We start from the raw sequence: 27351 nt of genomic DNA on the forward strand, positions 1-27351 counted from the left end.
CAAATACCACAATTATTATTATCATATTTCCCTGCTCCTCAAGAACCTCCAATCAATCAATCGTATTTATTAAGCGCTCACTGTGTGCAGAGCACTGTACTAAGCGCTTGGGAAGTACAAGTTGGCAACATATAGAGACAGTCCCTACTCAACAGTGGGCTCACAGTCTAAAAGGGGGAGACAGAGAACAAAACCAAACATACTAACAAAATAAATAGAATAGATATGTACAAGTGAAATAGAGTAATAAATATGTACAAACATATATACATGTGCTGTGGGGAAGGGAAGGAGGTAAGATGGTGGGGATGGAGAGGGGGACAAGGGGGAGAGGAAGGAAGGGGCTCAGTCTGGGAAGGCCTCCTGGAGGAGGTGAGCTCTCAGTAGGGCCTTGAAGGGAGGAAGAGAGCTAGCTTAGTGGATGGGCAGAGGGAGGGCATTCCAGGCCAGGGGGATGACCTCCCCCAGGGATGACCTCCAGTGGTTGCCCAACAGCCTCCGCAAAAAACAGAAACACCCTGCCATCAATTGCTCAATCACCTTGTCCCCTCCTACCTCACCTTGCTACTCTCCTATGACCCAGCCCACACACTTCACTCCTCTAATGCCAACCTACTCACTGTACCTTGGGCTCATCTATCTCGTCACCGACCCCTCGCCCACATCCTGCCTCTGGCCTGGAACGCCCTTCCCGCTTCACATCCGAGAGATGATCACTCTCCCCACCTTCAAAGCCTTATTAAAAGCACATCTCCTCCAAGAGTCCTTACCCAACTAAGCCCTCATTTAAGCCCTCATTTTCTCTTCTCCCACTCCCCTCCTTCAGCCCCACTGCACTTATGTACTTATTTATATTAATGTCTGTCTTCCCCTCTAGACTGTAAGCTCATTGTGGGCAGGGAATGGGTCTACACCCCTGTTGTATTATACTCTCCCAAATGCTTAGTATAGTGCTCTGCATACAGTAACTGCTCAATAATAATAATAATAATAATAATTGTGATATTTGAAAAGCGCTTACTCTGGGCCAAGCATGTTCTAAGCGCTGGGGTAGATAGAAGGAATCAGGTTGTCCCACGGGGGGCTCACAGTCTTAATCCCCATTTTACAGATGACATAACTGAGGCACAGAGAAGCTAAGTGGCTTGCCCAAGGTCACACAGCAGACAAGTGGCAGAGCTGAGATTAGAACCCACATCCTCTGACTCCCAAGCCTGTGCACTTTCTGCTAAGCCACACTGATTGAAGTGTATGTAGTTTTTGAAGATGATTCCACTAATGGTGAAAATCACTCATGTGTGACTGAAAAGGCCAATGCCAGATCCACAGCCCCAGCCCCGGCCCGATTGTGAACACAAAGGCAGCCCCTTATGTTGTCATGCTGTCCTGCTCAATGTTTGCAGTGCCTAGTGCTGTTTTCTCTTTTGCTTGTCTCCTGCTCCTCATGAAGCTTTTGCTCCAAAAAGGGCCACCCCTTTGAGAGCAGGCACCTTCTTCCATAGCGACTGACTCCTTGTTTTCAGCTGGGCTGCAGCTGAAAGGTTTCCTCTGCCCCTCCTCACACTTCCAGTTTCCCAAGTTCAGCTCTCCATAGAGAAGCTCTTTGGGTTGGGTCTCTTGCTGTCGCTCATTCATTTCACATGTGCCACCCAGGGCAGCTGGGTTAAGGTGAGCAGGACTTCAATGTTTAGACTGTGAGCCCACTGTTGGGTAGGGACTGTCTCTATGTGTTGCCAATTTGTACTTCCCAAGCGCTTAGTACAGTACTCTGCACATAGTAAGCGCTCAATAAATATGATTGATTGATTGATTGATTGATTAGGAGACTGATAACATTCTAGAACTTCATTGTTCATGATCTTGTCTTGCCATTTGATATCGCCTGGCCCGCAAATGACGTTGAGGGAGCAGAGAAGTATTGGGGTCCCGGTGGACTGAGGGAAAACCGACTGTACCAACCTCCACCCATTTTACTCCCCACTTTCCCTCACCACCACCATTCCACGTCCCACCGGAAAGAGTTTTATTAGAAAATAAAGTGTTTATTCAAAGAGCATAAAACACCAAGGGCTGGAAGCAGCCTCCAGGGGCCAGGAAGGGGGCAGTTCTGGGTGGAGGTGGGGGTGAGGGTGGGGGTGGGGGCTGAGAGTATCTCAGTGCAGCCAGGAAGAAAGGAGTCCCACTGACTGGTTCCCTCTCTCTCCTCAGGCGTCCTGTTTCCTCGCCTACCAGCAGCAGGGGAGGGGGTGGCAGGGATGGGGTGGGGGGAAGGAAGAAGTGTGGGGGAGGGGTCTCTTCTCGGTGCCCGTTTATTTAAAAAAAACCAAACCCAGAGCCAAAGTGCAAAATCAAAAATCCAGAGAGAAGAGGGGCCGGGGCCGGGGTCAGGTCAGCAGCCGGCCAGGTAAATCCCTGTAGAGAAACGGGGGGCGGAGGAATGGGGGGCAGATGCAAGTGGCTGGGTGCTGGGGTGGGAGCTTTTCCAGGGCAGCAATGGGCCCAGCACCAAGGGGCAGGGCTTGCCCACCTCACCGGCGGGTGATGGCTCAGCAACTGAGGCCAAGAGTGGGGGAAGCTGCTGGCCAAGCTGGGCTCCTCTGGCCGCTGCTGTGCCCCTCCCCCCTTCCCCGACCTCCCTACCCCAGGGTGGTGGGTACCTGTGGCAAACCTCTTCTTCACCAGAGACATGCGGTAGCCGCTGCCCACCAGCTCCACGTCCACCCCCGACAGTGTGCTGCCCTCACTGGTAAACTGGGCAGCCACTGGGCTGGGAGTACTTGGCCCATATAGGGGTTCCCAGCTGGCAGAAAGGCGGCCAGAGCCTGGGGGTTGAGGGGAGGGGCGAGGGAGGAGAGGGATGCCAGCTTACAATTGGCCTCCATCCTGCCACACCCCGCCACCCTCCTCCTTTGCCTGGCCAGAGGGCCACCCTGAGGCCCAGGGAATCCCCTCGCCTGCCCCGTGAAAAGTCTGCTGTCCCGGTAGATGGGCCCGATGCCAACTGGCACCAGAATCTGCCGCCCAGCCCAGACCCAGCCTAGCCCTCTCACGGGACCGGCATCCTTACCCCCAGCCTCGGAGATATCTGGCAGCCGCCACAGCAGCCTCTTCTCTTCCAGGTTCCTATGGGCACGGAGACACCAGGGATGAGCCCCCTTCACCCTCCGAGAAAGAGGGGAGATGCCAGACACTTGTTGCCAGAAAAACCCTCCCCTCCCCTACTCAGGCCTGTTAAGTGCCCACATTCCAGGCCCCAAGGCTCTCACCAGCTGGCGGCGGGCTGCAGCCGGACATTGGTGACTGGCTCCTCGACGGGTAGCAGGACCTGGACGTTGGTGAGGGGAGCAGGCAGGGGTGCAGTGCCTGGGCAGTAGCTGTACTCTACTGAGACCTGGGTCAGGGCTGGTCCGCACTCCCAGGAGGCAGACAGCTGCAGCGGTGTGGCGCCGGCCCCTGGGCGGGAGAACTGCAGAGGGGGAGGGGAGGAAGACAGGAAAGCAAGACAGCAGAGGTTTTCCTGCTGCCTCCAACTGCCTCCTCCTGCCCCCCACAACCCACCCTTTACCTCTCACCCCAACGAGCTCTCCTCCCCAGCTCAGACATGACTGTCTTCCTACCCCATTTCCCGTCCCTTCCACTGCCTCCAGGAAGCCTTCCTAGATTTACCCCAGGCCTTCAACGGTTCCTCTGTGCTTATGTCATCTGCCCTCCCACATCCTCTCCTCCGCCTGACCTTCCCACCACTGTAGACAACACCGCCACCTTCCCTTGTCTCTGAGGGGAAATGTGGCGCCTTTCTTGACCCAGTGATCTCTCTTTCAACTCACATTCGGACTGTAATTAAATCCCATCGTTTTTTCCTCCATGACATTTTCTGGATCCGCTCCTCCATCTCCATCCAAACTCCTACTACGCTGCTCCAAGCACTTATCACATTCTACCTTGACTACTGCAATCTCCTCAATGACCTCCCTGCCTCTCCCCTCTCCAGCACGTAATGCACTCTGCTGCCCAGACCATTTTTCTAAAACATCTTTCTGTACACAATTCCCCACTTTTTTTTAAGTGGTATTTGTTAAGCGCCTACTATGTGCCTGAGGTAGATACAAGATAATCAGGTTGGACACAGTCCATGTCCCACATTGGACTCAGTCTTAATCCCCATTTTACAGGTGAGGTAACTGAAGCACAGCGAAGTGAAGTGACTTGCCCAAGGTCACACAGCAGTGGTAGAGTCAGGATTAGAACCCAGGTCCTCTGAATCCCAGGCCTGCGCTCTTTCCACTAGGCCATACTGCTTCTCCAAGAACTTTCAATGGTGGCCCACCCATTTCTGCATCAAACAGAAACTCTTTAGCATCTGCTGTCTCCCTTTCACTTGTCCACTCTCCTTTCCCACTACATCCCAGCTCGCACACTTGGCTCTTCTCAAGACAACCTGCTCCTTGTGCTTCATTCTCAGTTCTCCCATCTATGACCTTTTGCTCATGCCCTCCTTCCTGCCCAAAATGCCATCCCACTTCATATCTGGCAGACCACTGCTTGCCCCATCTTCAAAGCCCTTCTGAAATTCCACCTCCTCCACGAGGCCTTCCTTCCTCATTTTTCTTCTACCAGGTCATGTCCCCCAACTACCACCGGTCATAGAGCATTTCTAAACACGGTGACTCAGACCCAATGACACATTCGCCTACATATCATCATCATCATCAATCGTATTTATTGAGCGCTTACTGTGTGCAGGGCACTGTACTAAGCGCTTGGGAAGTACAAGTTGGCAACATACATATACATTCTCCCTTTCTCTTCCTTCTGTAAGTTATTTTACAGAATAACTTTCCCCACTAGATTTAGAGATTTAGATTTAGAGAGCTCCTTTAGAGATCCTGTCTTCTAACTATTGTACTGTACTCTCTCAAGCACTTAATGCAGTGCTCTGCACAAAGTAGGCACTCAAATACTATTGATTTATCGATTGAAGTCACCTTTAGAGCAGCAATTTGTTTCCTCCTATCCCTCTTGCCAGCACCTAGTCCAGAGAGTGTGTGCATGTGTGTGTACGCACGCACGCACATATTCATCCATCCACCCACCCTGTTTCCCCTCATCAGAGTCAGCCATTTAAGGGCAGGGGCCATGCCTTCTCCTTTCTCTGTCCCTTCCCAGCACCTAGTCTTGCGTGTGTGTGTGTGTGTGCGCGCGCGCACGCATGCGCATATGCATGGCATGTATGTGCATGGGGGTCTTCTATCTCCTCTATCAGACTACCAGCTCCTTTTCCTTTTGTCCCTCTTTCCCTAAGTGCCCAGCCGAGTATGCAGACTGTGTGTAGTGTGTGTCTTGTCTCCCCTCGACTGTCAGTCCCTGGAGGGCAGATACTGTGTCACATTTTTCAGCCCCTCTCTAACCCAAACCTCTACACGCAGTGGGGTGCTGAGAACAGGCAAAGCAATGCCCACACTGAGCCCTTCTGCAGGGCCTTACCTGGTACCTAAGCAAGACCACATTGTAGTAGGAGGCCGCAGGGCTCTGCTCCGCCTGGCGCTGCAAATGCCCCGTCAGCGTAGCCATGTTGAGCCAGAAGTCCTTGGCCATTGGATCGGTCTGGGAGGGGTCACTGGGGTTGGGGGGAGGAGAGGCCTTGAGCCGGGGGGGAGGGGTGTTAGGAGGGGGAGGGGGAAGAGTAGGAACCCCACACTATCTCCCTCCATCCCCAGGCCACCCAGTGCCCACCCTTTGTGCTTCCGCCCTTCCAAGCAGGCATGCTAAGGGGTGCAGTGGGGGACTGGGGAGAGGCCGGGGGGCTGAGGTAGTGGGGGGGTGGTGGTCCCTGCCGACCCACCTGAAGAGCAGGTCGGTGACGGGCTGGAACTGTTCCACAGGCCCCGTGTGGACCAGGCGGAAGCTGAGCACGGGGGGCGGGGGGCTCCCACTGAACACCCGCACGATTCCCGCTGGGAAGGACATTGTCAACTCTCCCGTCACCTTGGCCAGGCAGCTGCAGAAAGGGGGCCCAGAGCTCAGAGGAGGACCGGCCCCCGTTTACCCCTCCCCCCCCCCACCCACCCTACCTCTATACCAAGGGAGGGGTGGGTGAATGGACCAGGCTGTGGGGAGGAGGAAATGTCCCGGGGTGCAGTCAGTTGGGGAAGTAGATCAAGATGGGACTGGGGATGGGGTGGGTCCTGCCATGCCCCTCCACCTCTCCCCATACCTGTGGGTGTCCCGGCCCCGGAAGTAAGCATGAACATACTCCGTGAAGGCTGTGGCCACAGGTAGAGCATCCTGAGACCCCAGGACCACAGGGCTGGGGCCCCGGGAGATTCCTGGGGAGAGGGAGGGAAGAGCCAGAATTAGCCCGGGGGGCAGCTTCCGATACAGCCTTATCACAAGATGGGCCCAAGCTGCTCACCTAAGGCCTGAAAGGGGAGAGACCCAGCCAGCCCGTTACCCTCCCCACTCTCCCAGCCCCTGGGAAAACTACCTGGACCCTTGACCCATGTGTGCTCTGCCTCACAACAGTCCCAGGACAGGTGGTGTCCTCAGCCTCATCTCCCCCGTCACTGTCACGCTGACACCTGCCGGGTGCACAGCCCGGAACTAGGCACTTGGGGACACTCAAGAGAAGGAAGAGACGCAGTCCTTGCGGGCTCCCCTTTTGCCACATACCCAGTCCCGACTGTGCAGACATGTAGAAACTCCGATCGCTGAGCCCACTGGGGGCTGAGGAGCCCAGAAGGGAGGGGCTGAGGGAGCGAGACTGGATGCAAGAAAAGAGGAAAGCAGACTGAGGTCCTGGGCCCGGTCCATGTCCAGCTGCCAGGCTCCCCTTGGGCTCTGTGGGCCACTGCCCCCCTCCCTCTCCCTCCTCAACCACCCCACCCTCCTCCAAGCCCCAGGTCATTCCTACCAGGTCCCCATGGCTCCGGGTGAGAGCGCTGGCCAGGGGTCTCTTGGCACGGGCTCTCCGGGGTGGCGCTGCCAACCCCTCCCTGTTTGCTGGGTTGAGCAGACCGGGCACCAAATCTGGGGTGGGGGAAGCCCCCAAAGGGGCATGGGGCAAGGTCACTTCTACCCTCTCCCCAAGATGGTCCCACCGCCCCAGGACCCTTCCTTCCCTCATCCCAAGTGCAAGGCTGGGGGCCTCTGTCCCTGCAAGGCTGACTCACCTTCACCACTCCGGGACACAGAAGTTCTGCCGGCCCAGGGGGTTGAAAGGGAAGAGCCGCCCACCTCAGGCTCCGCCCCCTGGGGCCCATCCAGAGATGTCCAGGCTGAGCGGTCCTCTTGAAGAGAGTCAGCTTGGTAGGGCTGGATGGGCCGCCCACCCAGCGGCTCCTCACCCCGCTGGACTGGCTGTTCCTCCTCGGGGAGGACCTGGAGACCAGGTGGGGTCTGGGGCGTGCCAGGGCGGGGGGCCCAGGAATCTGGGGAGGGGCCAAGGGCCGGACGGGAAGGGGAGTCCAGGCCCGAGTCCTCCACGTTCTCAGGGGAGGAAGAAGAGAAAGGTGACGGGCTAGAGGCCTGGCCAAAACTGCTGGAGCCTGTAGAGATGATGGAGAGTCAGGGCGGGGAGGGCCTGGGGCCCCCCAGGCCCTACCCACCCCCAGTCTCAGCACCTGGAAAATCTTCTAGCTCAAAGGCAGCCTCCAGGGGTGGACCAAACAATGCTTTGGCAAGTTGCACATCTCCTCGGGACTTCCCGGCACAGCTGGAGAGAGGCATGGGTTGGGGCGGTGGGGGGCGGGCCCAAGGCAGGCCCCGTGCTGCTGGAGGGGGCAGAGCCCACAGTTGGGCAAGGACCCACACCTGAGCCCCTGGGTTGGGGCAAGGGGTCCAGGGTGCACCAGCACACCTCTATGGGACCATGTCCGTGAGCCTATGCACACACACACCTGCCAGCTCTCGAGGCGGAGAGGGGTCTCTGCAGCTTCCCTGACGCGTCTCCTGTGAGAAATTCCAAGAGGCTCAGGCACTTGCCACCCCACTCCCCTCTCCCTCTGCCCCACTGCCACTCACCTCTGCTCACTTCTGACTCCCCTGTCACAGGCGTTGGGGCCGACAGGTGACCTGGGAGGTGGGTGGGTTGAGGGAGGGGGAGGGGACAAAGTCCCTGGATGAGGACACCCTGGGGCCAGGCCAATGGTCCCAGCTCCAGCTCCCTCCCTGCTCTGCCCCCAACACCAGGGCACTGGATCATCATCATCATCAATCATATTTATTGAGCGCTTACTATGTGCAGAGCACTGTACTAAGCACTTGGGAAGTACAAATTGGCAACATATAGAGACAGTCCCTACCCAACACTGGGCACTGGATGCCTCCACCCAAGAGATCACTCACTTGGGCAGGCAGGGATCGGGGAACTAGATGCCAACTTGTATTTCCCAAGCACTTAGTACAGTGCTCTGCACACAGTAAGCACTCAATAAATACAATTGAATGAATGAACTAGAGGCGTTAGGAGGGTGGGATGGGAGCTCTGGCCTGGGGCACCCTGGCTTGCCTAGGGATGGGACGGTGCCCACCCCTGGTACGAAGCCCTGAACAGGAGGCAGATGCTGCTGGGAAACAGGGGAGGAGGGAGTAGAAAAGGAGGAAGGGGAGGGAAGGGAAAGAGGAGGTGGAAGAGGGGGAAAGGGAGGGGAGGGAATGTGGGAGGAGGGAGAAGGAAACTAATTGATTGCTTGGGAGGAAAGGGAAGGGCAAAGGGGATTGACTGATTGATTGATTGATTAGGAAGAGGGTAGTGAGCAAAAGGCTCCTCCCTAAAGAGGATAGGTGTCCATGCCCTCCAGGCCAGGATTCGCCCAGGCAGCCCCACTGCCTAGACTTGTTTGGTGGGTTCCCTCCCCCGGGCCACAATCTCAGCACTGCCAACAGGCCCGGTTGGCACTTACGGGAGGAGTGGCGCTTCACAGTGCCCTGAAGACCAAACACAGAACATAAGTACATAAGCAAGGCCACCCTGGGTTGGCCCAGTGATCTGAGGGCAGGGAGAGACCCCCAGTCCCACATACCCAGTCCCACCCAACACCCCTGACCTAACCCTGCTGACTTCTGATCCCCAGCCCCACTGACCCCTTCCTCCCTGAACCACTGACCTCGGGCCAATGCTCCCAAGCCATCCCCGCCCTCCCCATCTCTGAACGGAAGGCTGGGCTCACCCCAGTGCCAGGTGGCAGGACCAGGTTGCCCACAGTGGCTTTGAGCTGTGCCACAGCCGCTTCGGGATCGCAGCTCTCATCCCGCGGCTGCACGGGCTTGATCTGGATGGAGAACTTGCGTGGTTCATCATCGTCGAAGTCCGAGTCACTGGACGAGCAGAAGTGGTTCTCGGGCTCGGGTGCTCCGCGGTCAAGGGGGCCACGTGCCATTTTCGGCTACCTTTCCCAAGCACACCTGCCATTCCCTTATCCCGCCACTAGGTGGCAGGAACGGTACAATCCCCAAGCAGGAGCCTCGCCCCACCGTTCCCGTACGACACCACAAGAGGGCGCGGTTGGCCGGGCCAACGCTACCCAAACCAGTGCTGTCCTATCCTCCTCGGGACGCAGTCCCCAGGCGATTCAATACCTGTTGGTTTTTTGTTCTTGTTTGTGTTTTTTATGGTATTTGTTAAGTCCTTACTTTGTCAGGTACTGTACTAAGCGCTGGGGTCGATACACACTAACTAGGTTGGACACAGTCCATTCTCCCCCTTCTAGACTGTGAGCCCGTTGTTGGGTAGGGACTGTATATGTTGCCGACTTGTACTTCCCAAGCGCTTAGTACAGTGCTCTGCACACAGTAAGCGCTCAATAAATACGACTGAATGAATGAATCCCACATGGGGCTCACAGTCAATCCCCACTTTACAGATGAGGGAATTGAGGCTGCAGAGAAGGTAAAGTGACTTTCCCAAGGTCACCCAGTAGAAAAGTGGCAGAGGTGGGATTAGAATCCAGGTCCTTCTGACTCCCAGGCACGTGCTCTAGCCACTAGGCCATGCTATTGTTCTTCCTAGACTACGAGCCCCATGTGGGACAGGGACTGTGTCTGATCTGATTATCTTCTATCTATCCCAGCACTTAGTACAGTGTCAGTCATACAATAAGTGTTTAACAAATACCACAATTATGATTATCATTATTATTATTAAGGCAAGTGGAAGGATATTGTTTTGGTTGTTTTGGTTGATGTCCGGCCGGACCGTGAAGCCTTCTTCATCCACCACTGGGCAGGTCTGGTGGAGAGGGAGCGAGAATTGGAGAAGAGGCGGGGAGAAGATCCAGGAACGCCTCCACCCCAACCCCCACCGGGCCAGTGTGAGCAGCAGGAGTGAAGGATCGTGGCACAGGGTCCGGGTTCCTAGGAGGGACCCCTGGGCCAAGTGCTCCCCCATCTCCCACATGCATGCCCAAGTCCTGGGGTAGGAGGGGAGTGGGCGAGGGCATGACGATGGGTCTCCAGGGGCCATGGGCACTCACCAATGACTCTGCATCCGGAGAGTCCCTGGGGTGGGAGCAGAGTGGAGGGAGGCCCAAAGAGAAACAGAGACAGAAAAACGATCAGAGGAGACCTCAATCTCCAGCCAGAAGAGAGTGAACAGGGGGTTGGAACGGCACCAAGGTGGAGGCAGGGGTAAAAGAGGGGGACATGGGTGCAGGGAAAAGAGTTGGGATTGGATGGAGGTGGAGAGACAGCAGGGGGGCCGGAGGAACGAGGAGACGTACACAGAGCTCCGCTCCCGTTCCCGCCTACTCAGCCCGGGGATGCGGAAGGGTTTGCTGCGTGTCCGTTTCACACCTGTTGGGAGGTGGAAGAAAGCGGCCCTGAGCTCAGGGGCAGGGATGGATGGGAGGGCAGAGCCAGGCAGCTCCCAGCCACCCCACCTCGAGCTCTCTGTAAAGCCCACAGGGCATTAAATTTGCTTCCAAGGGCCCTGGAGGGCCAGCCACGGCCCTGGGCAGTGATGCCCCCTTGTCGGGTGGGCGTGCCGCTGCCCAGGCTTTATAGGCACTCAGACGTACTTGCCTTCCTGCACAGCCATGGTGCTGCTGTACTCCTCAAAGTCCAAGACACCTGTGGGGAGAAAGGAGAGGTGGACAGGATCAACCCGAGCTAGCCCTGGAACCAGGCCAGGCGGACACTACTGCCCCTCTACTGCAGGTCAGGCAATAGCGTGGCTTGGTGGAAAGAGCCTGGGACTGAGAGATTCGAATCCCAGCTCTGCCACTGGTCTGCTGTGTAAGTCAATCGAGCAATCAATGGTATGTATTGAGCACTTACTGCGTGCAGAGCACCATACTAAGTGCTTGGGATGGCACTATACAACACTCAGTGGTATTTATTTTCTCATTTCCCTCATTTATCAAGTAATAATAACAACAGCATTATTTAAGTGCTTACTACGTGCCAAGCACTGTACTAAGCGCTGGGGTAGATTCAGGTTTCACATGGGGTTCACAGTCTAAATAGGAAGAACAAGTATCAAATTCCCATTTTGCAGATGAAGGAACTGAGCACAGAGAAGTGAAGTGATTTGACCATAATCACACAGCAGGCAAGGGACTGAGTCAGAATTAGAACCCAGGTCCTCTGACTCCTAGGTCTGGGCTCTTTCCACTAAGCCACTCTGGGATAAGATACCTGTTCTCCCTCCACCTTAGATTATGAGTCCCATGTGGGACAAGGCTTGCGTCTGATCAGTTTGAACTGGACTGTAACTACCCCAGCACTTAGCACAGTGCTTGGCACAGATAAAGTGTAAAAGCTTTCAGGCGAATGTCAGGCGAGGGCAGGGGTGCCAGGCCCACCTAGATCGCATGCCAGGTGGGCACCTGGTCCCAGAACAAGGCCCATGGGAAATTAGGGGGAGTGCAACACTCTCACCTGGCTTTTCCCGGCCTGTGCCCTTGTTCTCGGCAAATTTCTTCACCAGCATCTCCACGCTGATGTTCTCCACGTTCTGCTTGAATTCCTCATGGACCTGAGGGGGCGAGGCGGTGAGGGGAGGAGGGAACAATCTGTTCAGGGAACTCAGCCAGGCCCAGCCACCCCACAGGCTGGGTGGGGATGGAGGAACACCCCACAGGCTCTGTGGGGATGGGGGATGATCCATAGGCTCTTTCCTCCACATCAACCCCACCCCCACAAACCCACCCCCACCCGCCGTCCCAGCCCCCCTTCCCCTCTCTGATGACAGTCGGCTTGCAGCCATTCTGAAGCCCAGCCCTGGGCCAGCCTTTGCCCAGTCTCACCTGCCCAATCTGGACATGGGTGTCCTCCACCGAGTGCGAGTAAGAGCTGATGAGGCTCTTCAGGTGCCGCAAATGAGACTCCTCAATGCCCTGGAAACGCTGCCCGAGGACAGAAAACAATTAATGCTTAATGCTCCAGGGGATGTGCAAGGGTGAGAGGAGGGGAAGGAAGGGGAAGGGGTGGAAGAGGCAGAGAAAGAGGAGGAGGAAGAGGAGGCTGGCCCCTCCCCATGCCCCCATAGCCTAAGGTTGGCAAGCACTCAGAGAAGCTCTCTGCCCAACACCAATCACTGGACAATACACCAATGGCCCCATAGGGAGAGAGAGAGAGACAGTCAGTCTCCTGCTGCCCAGTGAGATGCCCCTTGGTCCCTTGCTCCCCTTCCTGGGTGCTGGGCCCAGGCCCGCCCTGAGCACTGCCTGTGAATACCAGGGCAGAGTCCATCATCTTCTGCTCAAAATCAGCCCTGGCTGCGTTGAACTTCTCCACCGAGCGTCTCAGTGTCTCCGCCGCCTTTTTGGTCTTTATCTCCGCCTGGCAGGAGGGGTACAAGGGTGGGCATGGAGGGAGGAGGTGGGGGGGGGCGGAGCTTAGTGCCCCTGCCAACTCCCTGTAGTGCCAACACCTCAGGGCCACCCAGAGCAACCCCTAAGCCCTGGCCTGAGCCCACAGGCCCCTTGCGGCACCATCCAGAGGCTGGGGTTCACTGGAGTCCCCTGGGCACCTCCCCAGCTTCTGCTCACCTTGTCGATCTCCTTCTGGCTGGTGGCTTCCCGTTTCAGCCGCTCAAACTCCACACACTTGCTGTGGTAATTCTCTCGGGACTTGGGCAGGAGCTGGGAGACGCCATGCAAGATCTGCACCGCTTCCAGAGTGCCCGCAGCTTCCTCCTTGGACTAGCCAGGGGAGATCCCCGGGGGACATCAGGCACAGTGGCAGGGCCGGCATTTCTCCCCCATGGGCGCTGGTGCCAATCCTGGGGCCGTGGCTTCAGCCCGGGCCACCACCCCAAGTGCCGAGGGCAACCTCCCTCCCCGGCCGTCTCCTGCAGCACCCCGCCCCCGCCCCTAACCGGAAGCACCTTCTTGTGGGCTTTGCCCTGCTCCTCCCCATAGCGCAACACCTCCTTGATGAGATCGTACAGCTTCTTGGTCAGCTCCATGTGGCACAGGGACAGTTTGTCAGAGGAGACCCGGAACACTTCCCAGAGTGGGGCGAAGGTCCTGGAGGAGCCAGGGCTACGTCACACCCACCCCCCACCCCAACCACCACCTCCGGGAACCAAGTGCTACCGTGGTGCGTTCCCACTTTGCTCTCTGCTGGCCCACATGGGTTCGGCAGCTCCTGCTTTACCCTATGCCCCCCCTCCTCTGATGCACCCTCCCCCATCTCGGGGTGGCCCTCAGCCCAGCGGGGTGGGCTCACCCAAGTGGGGTCCCGTTGCTGGCCATCTTGGAGAGCTTCGCCATCGATTTGGCATATGTCTCCTCAATTGTCGCCCTGTTGAAATGGCCCGGAGTGGGTGTGGGGCAGAGCACGCTGCAGTATGTGTTGGGGGGAGGGGGGCTGGGGAAGGGGCCAGGGAGGGCGAGACCAAGGAGGCATCTTTAGGGCAGGCCCAGGGGGTAGACGGGGATGGGCAAGAGCACCAGGGGGATGCCAGGGCAGAGGGGTTACGGGGGGCCCTGGGACCCCGGGAAGGAAAGGGCACCTCTCTCGGATGAAGTCCGCCAGCTCCTTGGTGGCCAGCTGCCCGTGCTTCATGCTGTGGTAGAGCACATCAAAGCCGAGGTTCTTCTCACCCTACAGGTGGGGATGGGGAGGTGAAGAGGATATGCTGGGGACGGAGCCCAGTGAGGGGAATCAGAGCTTTTTACCCCTCTGGGGCCCCGCGGTCAGCCGCGGGCCTTCCTGCAAACGATTAGGCTCACCGGATCTCTCACAGCAGAGTGGCAAAGCCAGAATTAGAACCCAGGTCCTCTGACTCCAAGGCCTGGGCTCTATTCTCTAGGCCACGCTGTGCTCTCTCTCTCCTGCTGCTGGCTTTAACGACACGATTACAAACAGGCGCTCAACTTGCCATTAAAATGGTCTTGTGGGACAGGGACTGTGACTGCCCTGATTGATATTATTTGTTACGTGTTTACACTAAGTGCTGGGTAGATACCAGATCATTAATCAAGGTGGATACAGTCCCTGTCCCGCATGGGGTTACCAGCCCTAGTGGGACGGAGAACAGGGATGGAATCCCCATTTTGCAGGTAAGGGAGCTGAGGCCCAGAGAAGTCAAGTGACTTGCCCAAGGTCACATAGCAGGCAAGGGGTGGAGCTGGGATGAGAACCCAATTCCTTCGACTCCCAGTTCTTTCCACTAGGTCACACTGCTTCCAACTCCCTCCTACTCCCCCATCTACCCCCTACCTCCTGGCCTGTTTCCAAGGAAAGAACTTGAGGCCCAGACAGGGACTGTGTCCAACCCAATTAACTTGTACCTATCCCAGTGCTTCGAACAATGTTTGAAATGTAGTAAGTGCTTAACAAATACCATAAAAAAACTTATTTATACCCAGCCCCAGATTCATTCTGAATCATTTCAATGATTCATTTTGACTGCTCCAGTTGTAAATATTTTTATATTGTTCTTCCCTGTTAGAGTTAAACTCCCTTGTGAGCAGGGAACATGTCGCTGGATAATTCTGTATTTCCCAAGCACCTGGAACAGTGCATCGCACCAAGTGGGTGCTCAACAAATGCTGCTGCTACTCCACAGCACACCAATGGCAGAGCAAGGATTACAAGGACCCTGAGTTGAGTGGCTTGTCTGTGGGGGCAGGGGGATGGGAACGAAGGACAGGGTCAGGAAGAATAAAATTGGGAGGGCAGAGGGAGGTGAGAGAGCACAGCTTAGAGGAAAGAACACAGGACTGGGGGCCATGAGACCTGGGTTCTCATCACAGCTCCACAACAAACATGCTGTGAAACCTAGGGCAAGTCACTTGACCTCTCTGGGCCTCAATTCCCTCATCTGTAAAATGGGGATCAGATCCCTGGTCTCCCTCCCTCCTAGATCGTTCTTGAGTGGGACAGGGACTTTATCTGATTGGATTCTCTTGTATCTGCTCCAGAGTTTAGCACGGTGCTTGGCACAAAGTAGGTATTCAATAAATATGAGAGCTAAGGTTGACCCTGGTCTGCCTTTTTGTTTGCTTATTTTTTCTTTCAATGGTATTTATTAAGCACTTACTATGTGCCAGGAAATGTATTAAACAGTGGGACACATACAATGTAATCATGTTGGACACAATCTGTCCCACATGGGGCGCACAGTCTTAATCCCCATTTTACAGATGAGGTAATTGAGGCACAGAAGTTCATTGACTTGCCTAAGGTCCCACAGCAGACAAGTGGCAAAGCCAGCATTAGAGTCCAGGTCCTCTGACTCCCAGGGTTGTGCTCTTTTCAGTAGGCCACACTGCTTCTCTCTTGGGTGGCAGAATGGCTGTAGGCCACGCAGAAGCAGCACGGCATAGTGATAGAGCACAGGCCTGGGTGTCAAAAGCTCATGGGTTCTAATCCCAGCTCTGCCACTTGTCTGCTATATGACCTTAGGCAAGTCACTTCACTTCTCTGTGCCTCAGTTACCTCATCTCTGAGATACCATGAGCCCCACATGGGACAGGGAACCTGTCCAACCCGATTTACTTGTATTCATCTCAGTGCTTAGTACAGTGCCTGGCACATAGTAAGTGCTTAACAAATACCATAATTAGTATTGTGATGGGACTTCTGATACCCAGGTGCTACCTCCAGAATCTCCCCAGCTCTGGCTTCTGCAGATGCCATCCCCATTGGGGCAGGGGGTGGAGATGGACACCCCCGTGCCCAGGGGGTGGCAGGGGTAGGGGCCCAAGAGCTGGCAGTGGGGAGAGAGGGTGCCTGATGGGGAGTGCGGGGGAGAAACGAGGGTGTGAGCTGCCAGCGGCCACCTGCCAGAACAGAGCCCACTCACATCCCTGCCGCAGCTCCAGCTCCCAGCTCGCCGCCTGGCACATCACACAAAACCTCTTTCTTCTTGGCACCCAGTTGAAGCCAAGTCCCCCCAGCCCAGTAGGCACCCGCCGGGGGCCAGCCAGACCACCGCAAATCACTGGGTTGGGAGGGGGCAGCATCCCTTGACACACCCGCCCCCCAACCCAGCACCCCAGGACCCATCTTGCTGCGTGGGGGGATGCCTGGGCCCCAGGATCCTCAGCTGTGCCACCCAGACCCAGCAGCACCAGGGACCTGGTGTCTCCGCCAAAAGGTGCCAAGGATGGCACCCTGCCAAGGGGGAGCCAGCATCTCCATGGACCATCATTTACTTTTCACTTCTGGGGGCCACAGGACGTGAGGCAGAAAGGCAGTCACAGCAAGAAGAGGAGAGAGTGGGCATAGACCGGGCTGCTGACCCAAGGGTCCCTAGGTCAAAAAGTATGTGCTCAGGGAAGGGAGAAATGCCAGCTGGCACATCCCCATGGCTGGGCCATTCCCAAGGGCTGAAGTTGAGGTTTGCACGATGGAAGGAGTTTATTTATTAGTACAGTGCTAAGCGCTTAGTACAGTGCTCTGCACATAGTAAGCGCTCAATAAATACGATTGATGATTTGACTCCTAAAGAGCACAGCATGGAGACCACTCCCCAAAGCCTCTACGTCCCTCCCCTTCCATATCCCTGGGGCCCAGCTTTGTCTGGGAGCAGTGGAGAGGGGTCAGGAAGGGTAGGGGGAGAGACAGACGCAGATGACTCACGCCATCTGTGAGTCCCACTTCCTCCCCTGCCAGCAGCCCTGGACCTACACCCGCAGGGAAGTTGTCGGGGGTGGGAGGAGGTGGGTGAGAGGCCTGGAGATGCGGCCCCTTTAAGAAAAGAGAGCCCCTCCTCCCCCTGCAAGTAAGTGGCAACAGGGAAGAAGCAACCAGGAGAAGAGCTGTCACCGCCTCAGCCTTGCCGCCTTTCCCAGCAGGCCCTGTTGCCATGGGTGATCGTTGCTTAGCAACTTGCTTCCTCCTCCTCCTGCATAGCAATTTCATTTAGAGCTGGGAGCAGCAGCAGGAGAGCCAGCAGTAGTGGGGGAGCCAGGATGGAAGGAGGTGGTCCTAAAGGTACAGATCTCCCAGACTATCCTGCGGGAGAAGCAGGAGGTGGGGTACGCAGGGATAACCAGGGTTTGGGATAGAAAGGTACCAGGTGACCCTAGGGTTAGGAGCTGAACCAACTCAGAATAACTCATTGTCCCTCTGCCTGTCCACTGCAGACATGGGTACCCTGGTCAACTGGCACCTGCCCAATCAAAGCCACCCCTAGGGCTGAAGTTGACAGCATGGGAGGGACTGTTACATTGTACTCTCCCAAGTGCTTAGTAAAGTGCTTTGCACACAGTAAGCGCTCAATAAATATGATTGAATGGCTGAAAGACTGGATTTAGTTGATTCCAAGGAGCACCACTCCCAGAATCTCTACACTCCCTCCCCCTCCCTATCCTTAGGAAAGAATAATAATGATAATAACAATGATAATAATAGAGAAACAGTGTGGCTCAGTGGAAAGAGCCCGGGCTTTGGAGTCAGAGGTTATGGGTTCAAATCCCGGCTCTGCCAAATGTCAGCTGTGTGACTTTGGGCAAGTCACTTCACTGTGCCTCAGTTCCCTCATCTGTTAAATGGGGATTAAGACTGTGAGCCCCCTGTGGGACAACCTGATCACCTTGTAACCTCACCAGCGCTTAGAACAGCGCCTTGCACATAGTAAGCGCTTAATAAATGCCATTATTATTATTATTAGTAGTAGTAATAATAATAATAATAATAAAAATTGTAGAATTTATTAAGAAGTTACTATTTGCCAAGAATTGTGTTAAGCACTAGGGCAGATACAATGCCACTAATCCCTGCCCCACTTGGGGCTCAATCCCCTTGCCTGCTCCTGCCTCACCTCGCTCCTCTCCTACAACCCAGCCCGCACACTTCGCTCCTCTAATGCCAACCTTCTCACTGTACCTCGATCTTGTCTATCTCGCCGCCGACCTCTCGCCCACGTCCTGCCTCTGGCCTGGAACACCCTCCCTCCTCATATCCGACAATGACTCTCCCACGGTCCCAGTTCAAAGGCTTCCTGAAGCACATCTCCTCCAAGAGGCCTTCCCTGACTAAGCCCTCCTTTCCTCTTCTCCCTCTCCCTTCCACATTGCCCTGACTTGCTCCCTATATTCATTCCCCCTCCCAACCCAATAGCACTTAGGTACATATCTGTAATTTATTTTAACGTTTGTATCCCCCGCTAGACTGTGAGCTAGTTGTGGGCAGGGAATGTGTATTACATTGTTATACTGTATTCTCCCAAGCTTTGAGTACAGTGCTCTGCACACAGTAAGCACTGAATAAACATGACTGACTGAGAACAGATGAGGAAACTGAGGCCCAGAGAACTTTGGTGACTCGTCCAAGGTCACATAGCTGCTAACAAATACCACAATTATTATTACTAGAGAAACTGACTTGCCCAAGGTCACCCAGCAGGCAAATGGAGGGGCTGGCATTAGAACCCGGGTCTCCTGACTCTAAGTCCTTGGCTCTTTCCACTAGGCCATGCCACTCTGCAACAAGAAACCCCCTCCCCCATTCCCAGGGCTGGGCTGGTGGAAAGAACCCAGGCTTGGGAGTCAGAGGACCTAGTTCTAATCCAAGCTTTGCCACTTGTCTGCTGTGGGACCTTGGGCAAGTCACTTCTCTGTGCTTCAGTTTCCTCATCTGTAGAATGGGGATTAAATCCTGCCCCTTATTGGACTGTGAGCCCCTTGTGAGACAGGAACTGTGTCCGACCTAATTTTTTTGTATCTACCCCAGAGCTCAGTACAGTGCTTGGCACAAAGGAAGCGGTTAACAAGTATCATTATTATTATTAAAGGACTGTCACAACTCCCATCCCTGGACACTTGGCACTCCTCCCATCTGCCCCTGCCATGCCCAGAGCAATAAGATTATAATCGCCTGCCCCCCTCCCAACCCCCACCCTCCACAGCACTTCTCTGGGTCATATGGAAGGAGAGGGGTGGAGGTGGTGGGGGGTGGCAAAATTCCCCAACTCTCCCAGGGAATGGAATGAGAAAGGCTGGAAACCCCCAACGCAGCTGGAACACACACACAGGGAAAGGAAGGTCAAAATTGCAAAAGGCAGAAACCCCTGGTCATGTCTCCTGAATGGGGACAATCTCTAATTCCCTGCCCCGTACCCACACCCAACTCCCCAAGCATAAGGCACCTTCCTGGGCCCCAACACCCCTCCTCTGAGTCCTTCACTGCAAACACAGATGCCACCAAGGTCATACCCATGGAAGTCATTAATTAACAGCAGTGCAGAGGGTTCCGGGGGTGCGGGGGACGGGGAGAGGAGGAGGAGGAGGAGGTCGCTGTGGACAGAGAAGCAGTCGTGCCGGGCTCTGGCCCCTGTTTCCCAGGCATTCCACCCACCCTAAGGTCACAGCCCTCCCTCCTCTTTGGCCCTGATCCCCCTCTTCCAAAATCAGAGTTCACCTCGACCAAATCCGGAGGGAAGCAGCAAGCCCCCGACCATGATGAAAAGCAGTTCTCTCTGGCTCACCCAAAAGTGCTCTCCGAAATAGGACATCATGGAGGCGACAGGCAGAACCCTCACGCAGCTACCTGTTTCTGCTCACTGCTCTAGAGAGAAGAGAGGAGAGTCAGCCCTACAACTTGGGCTCAATCTTGACTCCGCCTGCTCACCCCAAACTCCCTCTTTCCTTCCCTCCCCTCCCCGAGCCCTTCAGGAGGTGGAGGATGGTCCAATGTGGAACCAAATATTTTTTCTCCACCCCCCCTCACCCACAGCTCAACCCAGATGGCAATGGGCTAAGCCCAAGCCCAAGTCAGAGCCCAAAGGAAGGGGTGTTCTCTCCACTGGAGGTGGCGCTCATGACAGACTCACCGACAGGATTTCAGTGGCCATTAGGGTCTCCTCCAAGAGCCCCAACTGAACTAGGGGAGGGTTGAACTTGACTCCTGAACTAGCCCATTCTGAATCCTTTCCCACCCCAGGGTCCAACCCCTCCCCACCTTGAAAGCACCCCCCTCCTTGAGAGCACCAACCACTGTCCATGCCCCAGAATTAACCATAAACTCTGGGTGGGGGAGAGAGATGGGGTAGAGGCTTAAAATTGACCCTCTTTGGGACTCCTGGGAATTGAGATGGACGATTAATTTTAAGGGCCACAACAGGATTGAATCCTCTGCCGCCTGGCCCCAAAATTCAAGTCACAGGTCTGATCTGAGCCCCCGACTCAGATGCTAAGGGTCATTAGTAAAGAAGGGATCCGGTCCCTGTCCTCGGGAAGCTCCTAATCTGATTGGGAAAACACGTCAGACAGACATGCAGTCAGTCCCGAGCCACACGGACTGAAGGACCCAATCAAGATGGGGAGCTGAAAAGCTATTCCGATCTCAATGACTCCCATGACCTGACCGAAGGTGGGGGAAGGAGGAGTGAGGGCGAAGAGGGGGTTGACCTCTGCTGGGGTGCCAGAGTGGGTGGAGGATTAGGTGTTCTTGGCAAAGTCCCTCCTCCCCCGCACCCATCCAGCCCTGGTGCTGCTGTCACTGGAGATGTGGCTGGGGAGTTGATTCATAATGAATGGGCCCCAGAGGCCCCTGCCTGGCTCTCTGGCAGCTGGGGACGCATCTTTAATTCAACCTCTTTATTTTTATGGGAGGGGGCATGCCCCACCCTCTCCCTGGCCCTGTAGGTTGCCTCCAGGATCCAAGGCAGGGAAGGCTGCCAAGGCCTGAGAATCCACAAACACAACACAAGAAGTAATTGGCATTTCCCAGCCTCAAAGCAGCGGGACTGGAGAATATGGGCCTTGACTTGCTCCCCCAGGGTAAGTTTGTCGAACAAAATCTTGAGGTCATGGTCATCCACTTCATCCCAGGGAACTGGGCTGGAACTTGTTCGCCAGGCTGGCTGACTGGCCTCGCCTCCCCTCCAAGTGTCCCCTCCACTCCTCACAGCTCCCACCTTTCACTCTCCTCCAGAGGTCTCCCTCCGGGCACCCCAAGGATCAGCTGAAAAACCAGCTGGCCTCCCCTTCTTGGCCTCTCATTGCCTCCCAAATGCTGATTCCTCTTCACTTCCCCCCCGCTTTCCTGCTGCCCTGCCCATCCCCATTCATTCCCCTCCCTCCCCAGTCACCCTTCCCTCCCTAGCCCTCCATCCTTCTCCCCCGCCCCCCACCACCTTCAGCTGCCCTGAAAACAGGAAGAGAAGACGATGTTTTGCTTTTGCTCTCAAAACCCCGGGGTGGGCGGAGATGTGCTGAGCAGCAGTCGGTAGCGGCGGTTGCTCAGTTCCTGTCCTGGCAGAGCTCCCCAGCTCCTTGCGCCCCAGCTCCTAGCGTCCAGGGCCGCGGCCAGGGGCAGGGAGGGGGGAGGCAGCCCCCAGCCCTCTCCGAGCCCTTCCGAGCCCTTTTGAGAGGGCCCCAGGGAAAGGGGGCCTTTGTGGCTATTGGAACTCACCCAGGCCTGGCGTCCTCCTGAGGTCATTCTCACATCTCTGCCTTCCAGGGGCAGCGGGGAAGCAGGCCCAGAGGAGAGACTGAAACAGAGATAGGCCCAGGGGTGAGGAGTCAGTCACTTCCGCTGAACAAGAAGCTTCTGTTGTGGAGGCCCACACCATCCACACCTGGGTGCCTCAGGGCAGGAAGGAGGCCTCAGGGGCCGGAGGTTCACCCCTCTGGCATCCCCCTCCTCCAAACCGCCCCTCTTCCCTAGCAGAAGTGCATACTCGGGATCCACCAGTTGGGCAGTTCTCTGCCCGTCAAAAGAGTTCCAAATCATTTGAAGAGCAGATCTGCCAGGAGAGCCTTAAAGGGCTCCCTGGGGTGATTCGGTCCACCCCCTCCTCTAGGCTGACATGGCAGAGGTCAAAAGGCGAGTGAGAAATCTGGGGTGGATGAGAAGGTGACAGTCTGTCTGGAGCAGGCAGCACAGCAAGGAGAACTTTTAGAGCAGATGACCCCACAGCTTCCACGAGTCATTCATCTTGGGCGCCAATCAGTTGCTCTTTTGGGAAGTTCTTCCTTGTATCTAACCCAAACCCCTCGCACTGTAGCCTAAACCCATTATCCCTTCCCTGGAGATGATACCCTAGAGGACCCAGGGAAGGAAGAGCCATGTGATCTCGGGAACAGGAGGCCCAGCCAAAGGGATCTGGAAAGGGCAAGGCAACAAAACCAAGCCAGATCAGCTCAGACAGGATCTCATTCAGCAAAACGGAGATAGGGACTTTCTCATGTTGCCCTGACTTTGGCCTCAGGGTCTCTGAGATCAGGAAAGGGAGGGGTTGGTTTCTCAACAGGCTGGGTTGCCCCGCATTATACAACTCGGGGAGAGAGGGGGGGTCACGTGCGGGAAGGACAAGGGAGGGAAGCTGGGTGACTGCGGTATGTCCCATAACCACCTCAGCCCATAAGAGTCTCCGTGGCCTGGGCCGACTGGGCCTCCGTGACCAGTGCCAATTTCCCCATCCCCTGGGGAAACTGAGGCAAGATGGGCAGACAGAGGGAGAAGGAAGGAAGTCAGTGGTTTGCCCAAGCCCAACGGATGAGGGCTGAGATCCAGACATCTAGCCCCTGGCCCAGAAGAGCACCCCAAACACCTCAGCTGGCACCATATCTGCCCCCGCACAACTAACTCCACCTCAACCCCAAGATCCAGGCCAGCTGGGAGACTTGAAATTAAAATAGAGCAAGTGAGGAAAAGGCAGAGAGGGCAATCCCTAGGGGTGGGCAGCTGGACTCCTGCTAGTTGGATGGAGCCTCAACTCTGAGGAGCCCCTCCGGTCTGCTGGCCGGGGGCTGGGGGACCAGGTCAATAACCTCTTCCCTCTTTCGGACAGGGCGTCCTGTCCTGGGCCTAAACACTCTGGCCTCCTCCACAACTGCCGACTGCTCCAGCTGGTTAGCAAGCAGAGAGGTTAGGGCATCCACACTCTCGAGGACACCCAGAATCTGGGGGATAGGGAGGGGTGGGCTGGACCCCGATATAGGCCTGGCTCCCCTCCATTGTCATGTCTCCTCAGCCCCTGAGTTCCAGACATGGGGAGAAGGGAGATAAAGACAGGGGGCTCTCCAAGGTAGTCAGCGGGTACAATGGGCACAGCCATGGCCCCTCAGGCATGGCCAGGCCAGAGGGCAGAGAATCCAGCTCAGACCAACTGCCCTAAGGGCACTGAGCAATCCCTCTTGTCATTTGCTCAGCCTGGGCCCCAGCATGCGGGTGGGTTTTGGGGCAAACCAGAGGCCTCTCATTCCTCTTGCTTTACAGGCAGTCAACAGTAAGCACTCAATAAATACGATTGAATGAATGAACGAATGAACACCACCAACCACCCCCCAGGGGCCGAGGGTGGAGAGAGAGCTGGTGCTGGGTGGGGGCAAGAGAGGGGGAGCAGGAATCTGGGAACCGATGGGGAGTGAGTACCAGAGGAGTCTGGCCTTAAGCAGGGTGTGACCTTCTAGACTGCAAACTCGTTGTGGGCAGGAACGTGCCTACCAACTCTTACATTGTCCTCTCCCAAGCACTTAGTACGGTGCTCTGCATACAGTAAGCACCCAATAAATACCACTGATTGACTGTGACAGGTGCTGTGCCTTTTCAGTGGTACAAGTGTGACGGCACAAAGTCAGCAAGGAGGCTGGGGTGATGGAGAGGCCAGAACGGGGTTTACACTCATTTGCAACATTGTCCAGAGTCAGCTCAGCCTGGAAGCTGGGCAGCGACTACACCACTCCCACCCACCTCCATCTGAGCTCTGGCAGAGGGGAGAAAAATCTGGCTACTTCATCCTTGACCAAGTTCTAAGGAGTCAGCCAGAGCCCCTTCCCACCACAATTTCCCCAAGGGCCTTGCTCTCAGCAGGGGCAGGATATTTCCAGGAGAGCTGGGGAAACTGAGGCCTGGAAAAGGGAAGAGAATGAGCTTAAAGGAACCCAGAATCAAGGAGTCCTGACTGTCCCTGGGCCCCTTCCTCTCCCCCACCATACTCTGTCGGCCAGTCTGGGCCCTGAAGCCTCTCTAGAGCTAACTGGATCCAGGTGCCTGTATTCCCTCCGGAGGTCCCTGAGAGGTCTCCAGTTGGCCCTGAGAGAAGAAGAGTGGCTCAGCCAGAATGGGAATTGCCTCACACGGGGCCTCCTCCACCCCCTCCCCCTTTCCAGAAACCGGGACTAACACATACAACCCCACTCGGAGGGAGAACCTGCTCTCTGCTGAGGGCGCGAGGCCAGCCCGCCCCCATCCAAGGTATGTGGGTCAGGAAATGCCCGCGGGAAGTAGGCACTGCCAAGCCAGTTCGGCACCCTAACCCCCCTTTTCCGGTCCTGGCTTTTCTGGAGGTTGAATCCTTGGGGAAACTATTAGGGGAAGGGAACGGGGATTCGGTCATTCTAGGGGGTGGGGAGCAGAACAGTTTTGTTTGACTGGGCCTCTGCCAATCACCTGGGCACCTAGCCCAGGATAAAGATCTCTCACCTCCTTGGGGTCTGCCCTCCTCAGGGCAGTGGTGCCCATTTTCATCCTCCAGGTACATGGCTGGCTGGAGCCTACACTATCTCTCTGTCTACAGGCACACACACACATTCAAACGCCCCCATGATGTGTGTGGTTTCAGGGAGGAGATAGGTGGAGAAGAATCCATGCCAGGCACGCACGCACGCACGCGCGCGCACGCACACACACACACACACAAAAAAAAATCTACACCCCTTGAAATGCCCAACCCAGGCTCCCTCTGGAATGCAGTGACACAGGCCTCCCCCCAGTCCCTCGGATTCCCTTTAAAGGGAGGGGGGCAATCCCATTCAGCCTCTGATGACAGGAATCCACCTCCAAGAGCGGGAGGGAGAAGCAGAGATGCCCAGGGCCCAAGAACCCCCAGCCATCACACACACACAACACCTTTTTCCTCCCGGAAACTGCTGGGTGTAAATGCCACTAGTACAAGCAGGATCTCATTTTACCTCCAATTTATTGCAGCAGATGCTCAGCAAACAACATTTCCAAGCAGCCCCAGGAGCCGAGAATCTGTGTTGCACAGTGTGCCAGCTTAGCTGGGGCGATGGGGCGCCATTCCCTGCCCCCACCACAACTCTCCACCCCACAGCAGAAGGCAGCCTAGCCTGGCTCAGACCCCACACCTGGTCTGGATGCAGCTCCACTGGGCATTCATTCATTCATTCCATCGTATTTATTGAGCGCTTACTGTGTGCAGAGCACTGTACTAAGCGCTTGGGAAGTACAAGTTGTCAACATATAGAGATGGTCCCCACTCAACAACCGGCTCACAGTTTAGAAGGGGGAGACAGATAATAAAACAAAACACGTGGGCAGGTGTCAAGTCGTAAGAACAAACAGAATTAAAGCTAAATGCACATCATTAACAAAATTAATAGAATAGTAAATACGTACAAGTAAAATGGAGTAATAAATCTGTACAAACATATATACAGGTGCTGTGGGGAGGGGAAGGAGGTAGGGCGGGGGGGTGGGGAGGAGGAGAGGGAAAAGCGGGCTCAGTCTGGGAAGGCCTCTTGGAGGAGGCGAGCTCTCAGTAGGGCACTAACCCCCCCCAACTTCCCTCCTCCCCGCCCCCCAGCGCTGGCACCAGGTTCAGGTGGCAAGAGGGGCTCTAAAACCAGCAATCTCCTCCACCCACCAGCTGCCTCAGCTCCCTATCCACGTGGTACCTACCCCTGACCCAACCTCACTGCTTTGTAAAGGGAGATGTGATGTGGGGCGGGGGTTTGTGATCCTCCATTGCTGAGGCTTCTCACATCTAGGCCTCCCCTATGGTACCCTGCTACTCTGGAACCCACTCAGCCAGGCAGCGAGGCTAAGCAGATCCCAGCTCCTTGACGCGGGAAAGGGGTGGAGAGTTGGGGAGTTGGGGGACACGGTAGAATGGGCAGGATTGGTCCTAAGAGGCCGAGGACGGGGCCGGGGTTGTGGGGGGGGGGGGGGGGGAAGGGCGAGGCCCCTTCCCACCCCCCAACAACCTCATTGTCTCCTCGGGGATGGAAGGGGACGGCCACCCCCCGAAATGTCGCTGAAGAAATAGGACCCCCGAGAGGAGGAAAGGGAGAAAGGAGCTGTAGGGGTCGCCTCCACTTCTTCCTCTGGCGATCCTCCCCCGAGGAGAGGGAGCGGGGGTAGGCGGCGGGAGGCCCTCCGGCAGAAGGGCCTCTCTCTGCCCTAGCCATGTGTATCTGTGCGAGCGCGTCTTATGAGGGGGGAGCAGAACGCGGGGGCGACACGCTTACATGGGAAGGATGGAAAAGCTCGGACCCCGGGGCAGTGGGGAGCGATCTATCCGGTTACAGCACGTTAATGCCGGGGCTGGGAGGAGGGATTGCAGCAGAATGAGCCCGAACTCCCTAGTTGGGGTGATCTGAGCTGCCCCGGGGGATGCACTCACCTCGGCTCGCAGCAAGACGGAAGCTCCCGCGGTCCGAGCCCCGACCCTCCGCCGGTGCAAGCACCTGCAGCTCCCGAGCTGCACGAACTCCGCGGACACTGACACACGAACTCGCCTGGCGCGGCAGCCGCCCCCACCCTCCGGACCCGGAGGGGCCCCTCCTCCACCCTGCAGCAGTAGTGGTGGTGGTGGTGGTGGCGGCGGCGGCGGCGGCGGCGTTCGGGCAGAAGGCGGAGTGATAACCCCCGCCCGCAAAGAGTGGTGATAGCTGCCCCGCCTACTCGTCCCCGCCCGCAAAGAGTGGTGATAGCTGCCCCGCCTACTCGTCCCCGCCCATTCTGACGTAGAAAGCAGACTGAAGGCAAGCCGAAGACGAGCAGCGGGGCAGGGAGGAATGCAGAGGGATGAGGAGGGTGTGGCAGGGTGGGTGGTGATGGTGATGGGGGCTGTGTATTGCTCTTTAGAGATGCCCTTGGGCCACGAACACCGCCACTCCTGCGTCTTAACTGACTGAGTCCATGAGGCTGGGGCTCTTTGCTTAAAGCGATTTAATAATAACAATGGTGATGGTATTTGTTAAGCACTTA

The 27351-nt window shown here is 56.2% G+C and overlaps 1 protein-coding gene across 1 annotated transcript; it reads right to left on the reverse strand.

The window, feature by feature from the left end:
• Window positions 1-2252: 2252 nt before the first annotated feature.
• FCHO1 (FCH and mu domain containing endocytic adaptor 1) lies at window positions 2253-26928 on the reverse strand. The gene is made up of 29 exons (XM_038740008.1): window positions 26765-26928; window positions 21808-21886; window positions 19880-19959; window positions 13955-14046; window positions 13669-13743; window positions 13325-13466; window positions 12987-13139; window positions 12673-12777; window positions 12243-12341; window positions 11875-11971; window positions 11017-11064; window positions 10716-10788; window positions 10470-10494; window positions 10159-10225; window positions 9168-9346; window positions 8901-8925; window positions 8020-8070; window positions 7896-7947; window positions 7620-7711; window positions 7170-7544; window positions 6911-7026; window positions 6670-6760; window positions 6215-6326; window positions 5843-5998; window positions 5485-5617; window positions 3267-3466; window positions 3068-3123; window positions 2658-2822; window positions 2253-2412 (listed from the first exon to the last, which is right to left on the reverse strand). Exons 3-29 carry the CDS (start codon window positions 19907-19909, stop codon window positions 2390-2392), a joined length of 2832 nt encoding a protein of 943 aa, XP_038595936.1. The 5' UTR covers window positions 19910-19959; window positions 21808-21886; window positions 26765-26928; the 3' UTR covers window positions 2253-2389.
• Between the last annotated feature and the right edge of the window lie 423 nt (window positions 26929-27351).

Source organism: Tachyglossus aculeatus, chromosome X1, assembly GCF_015852505.1.
Source record: "Tachyglossus aculeatus isolate mTacAcu1 chromosome X1, mTacAcu1.pri, whole genome shotgun sequence".
Lineage (NCBI taxonomy): Eukaryota > Metazoa > Chordata > Mammalia > Monotremata > Tachyglossidae > Tachyglossus > Tachyglossus aculeatus.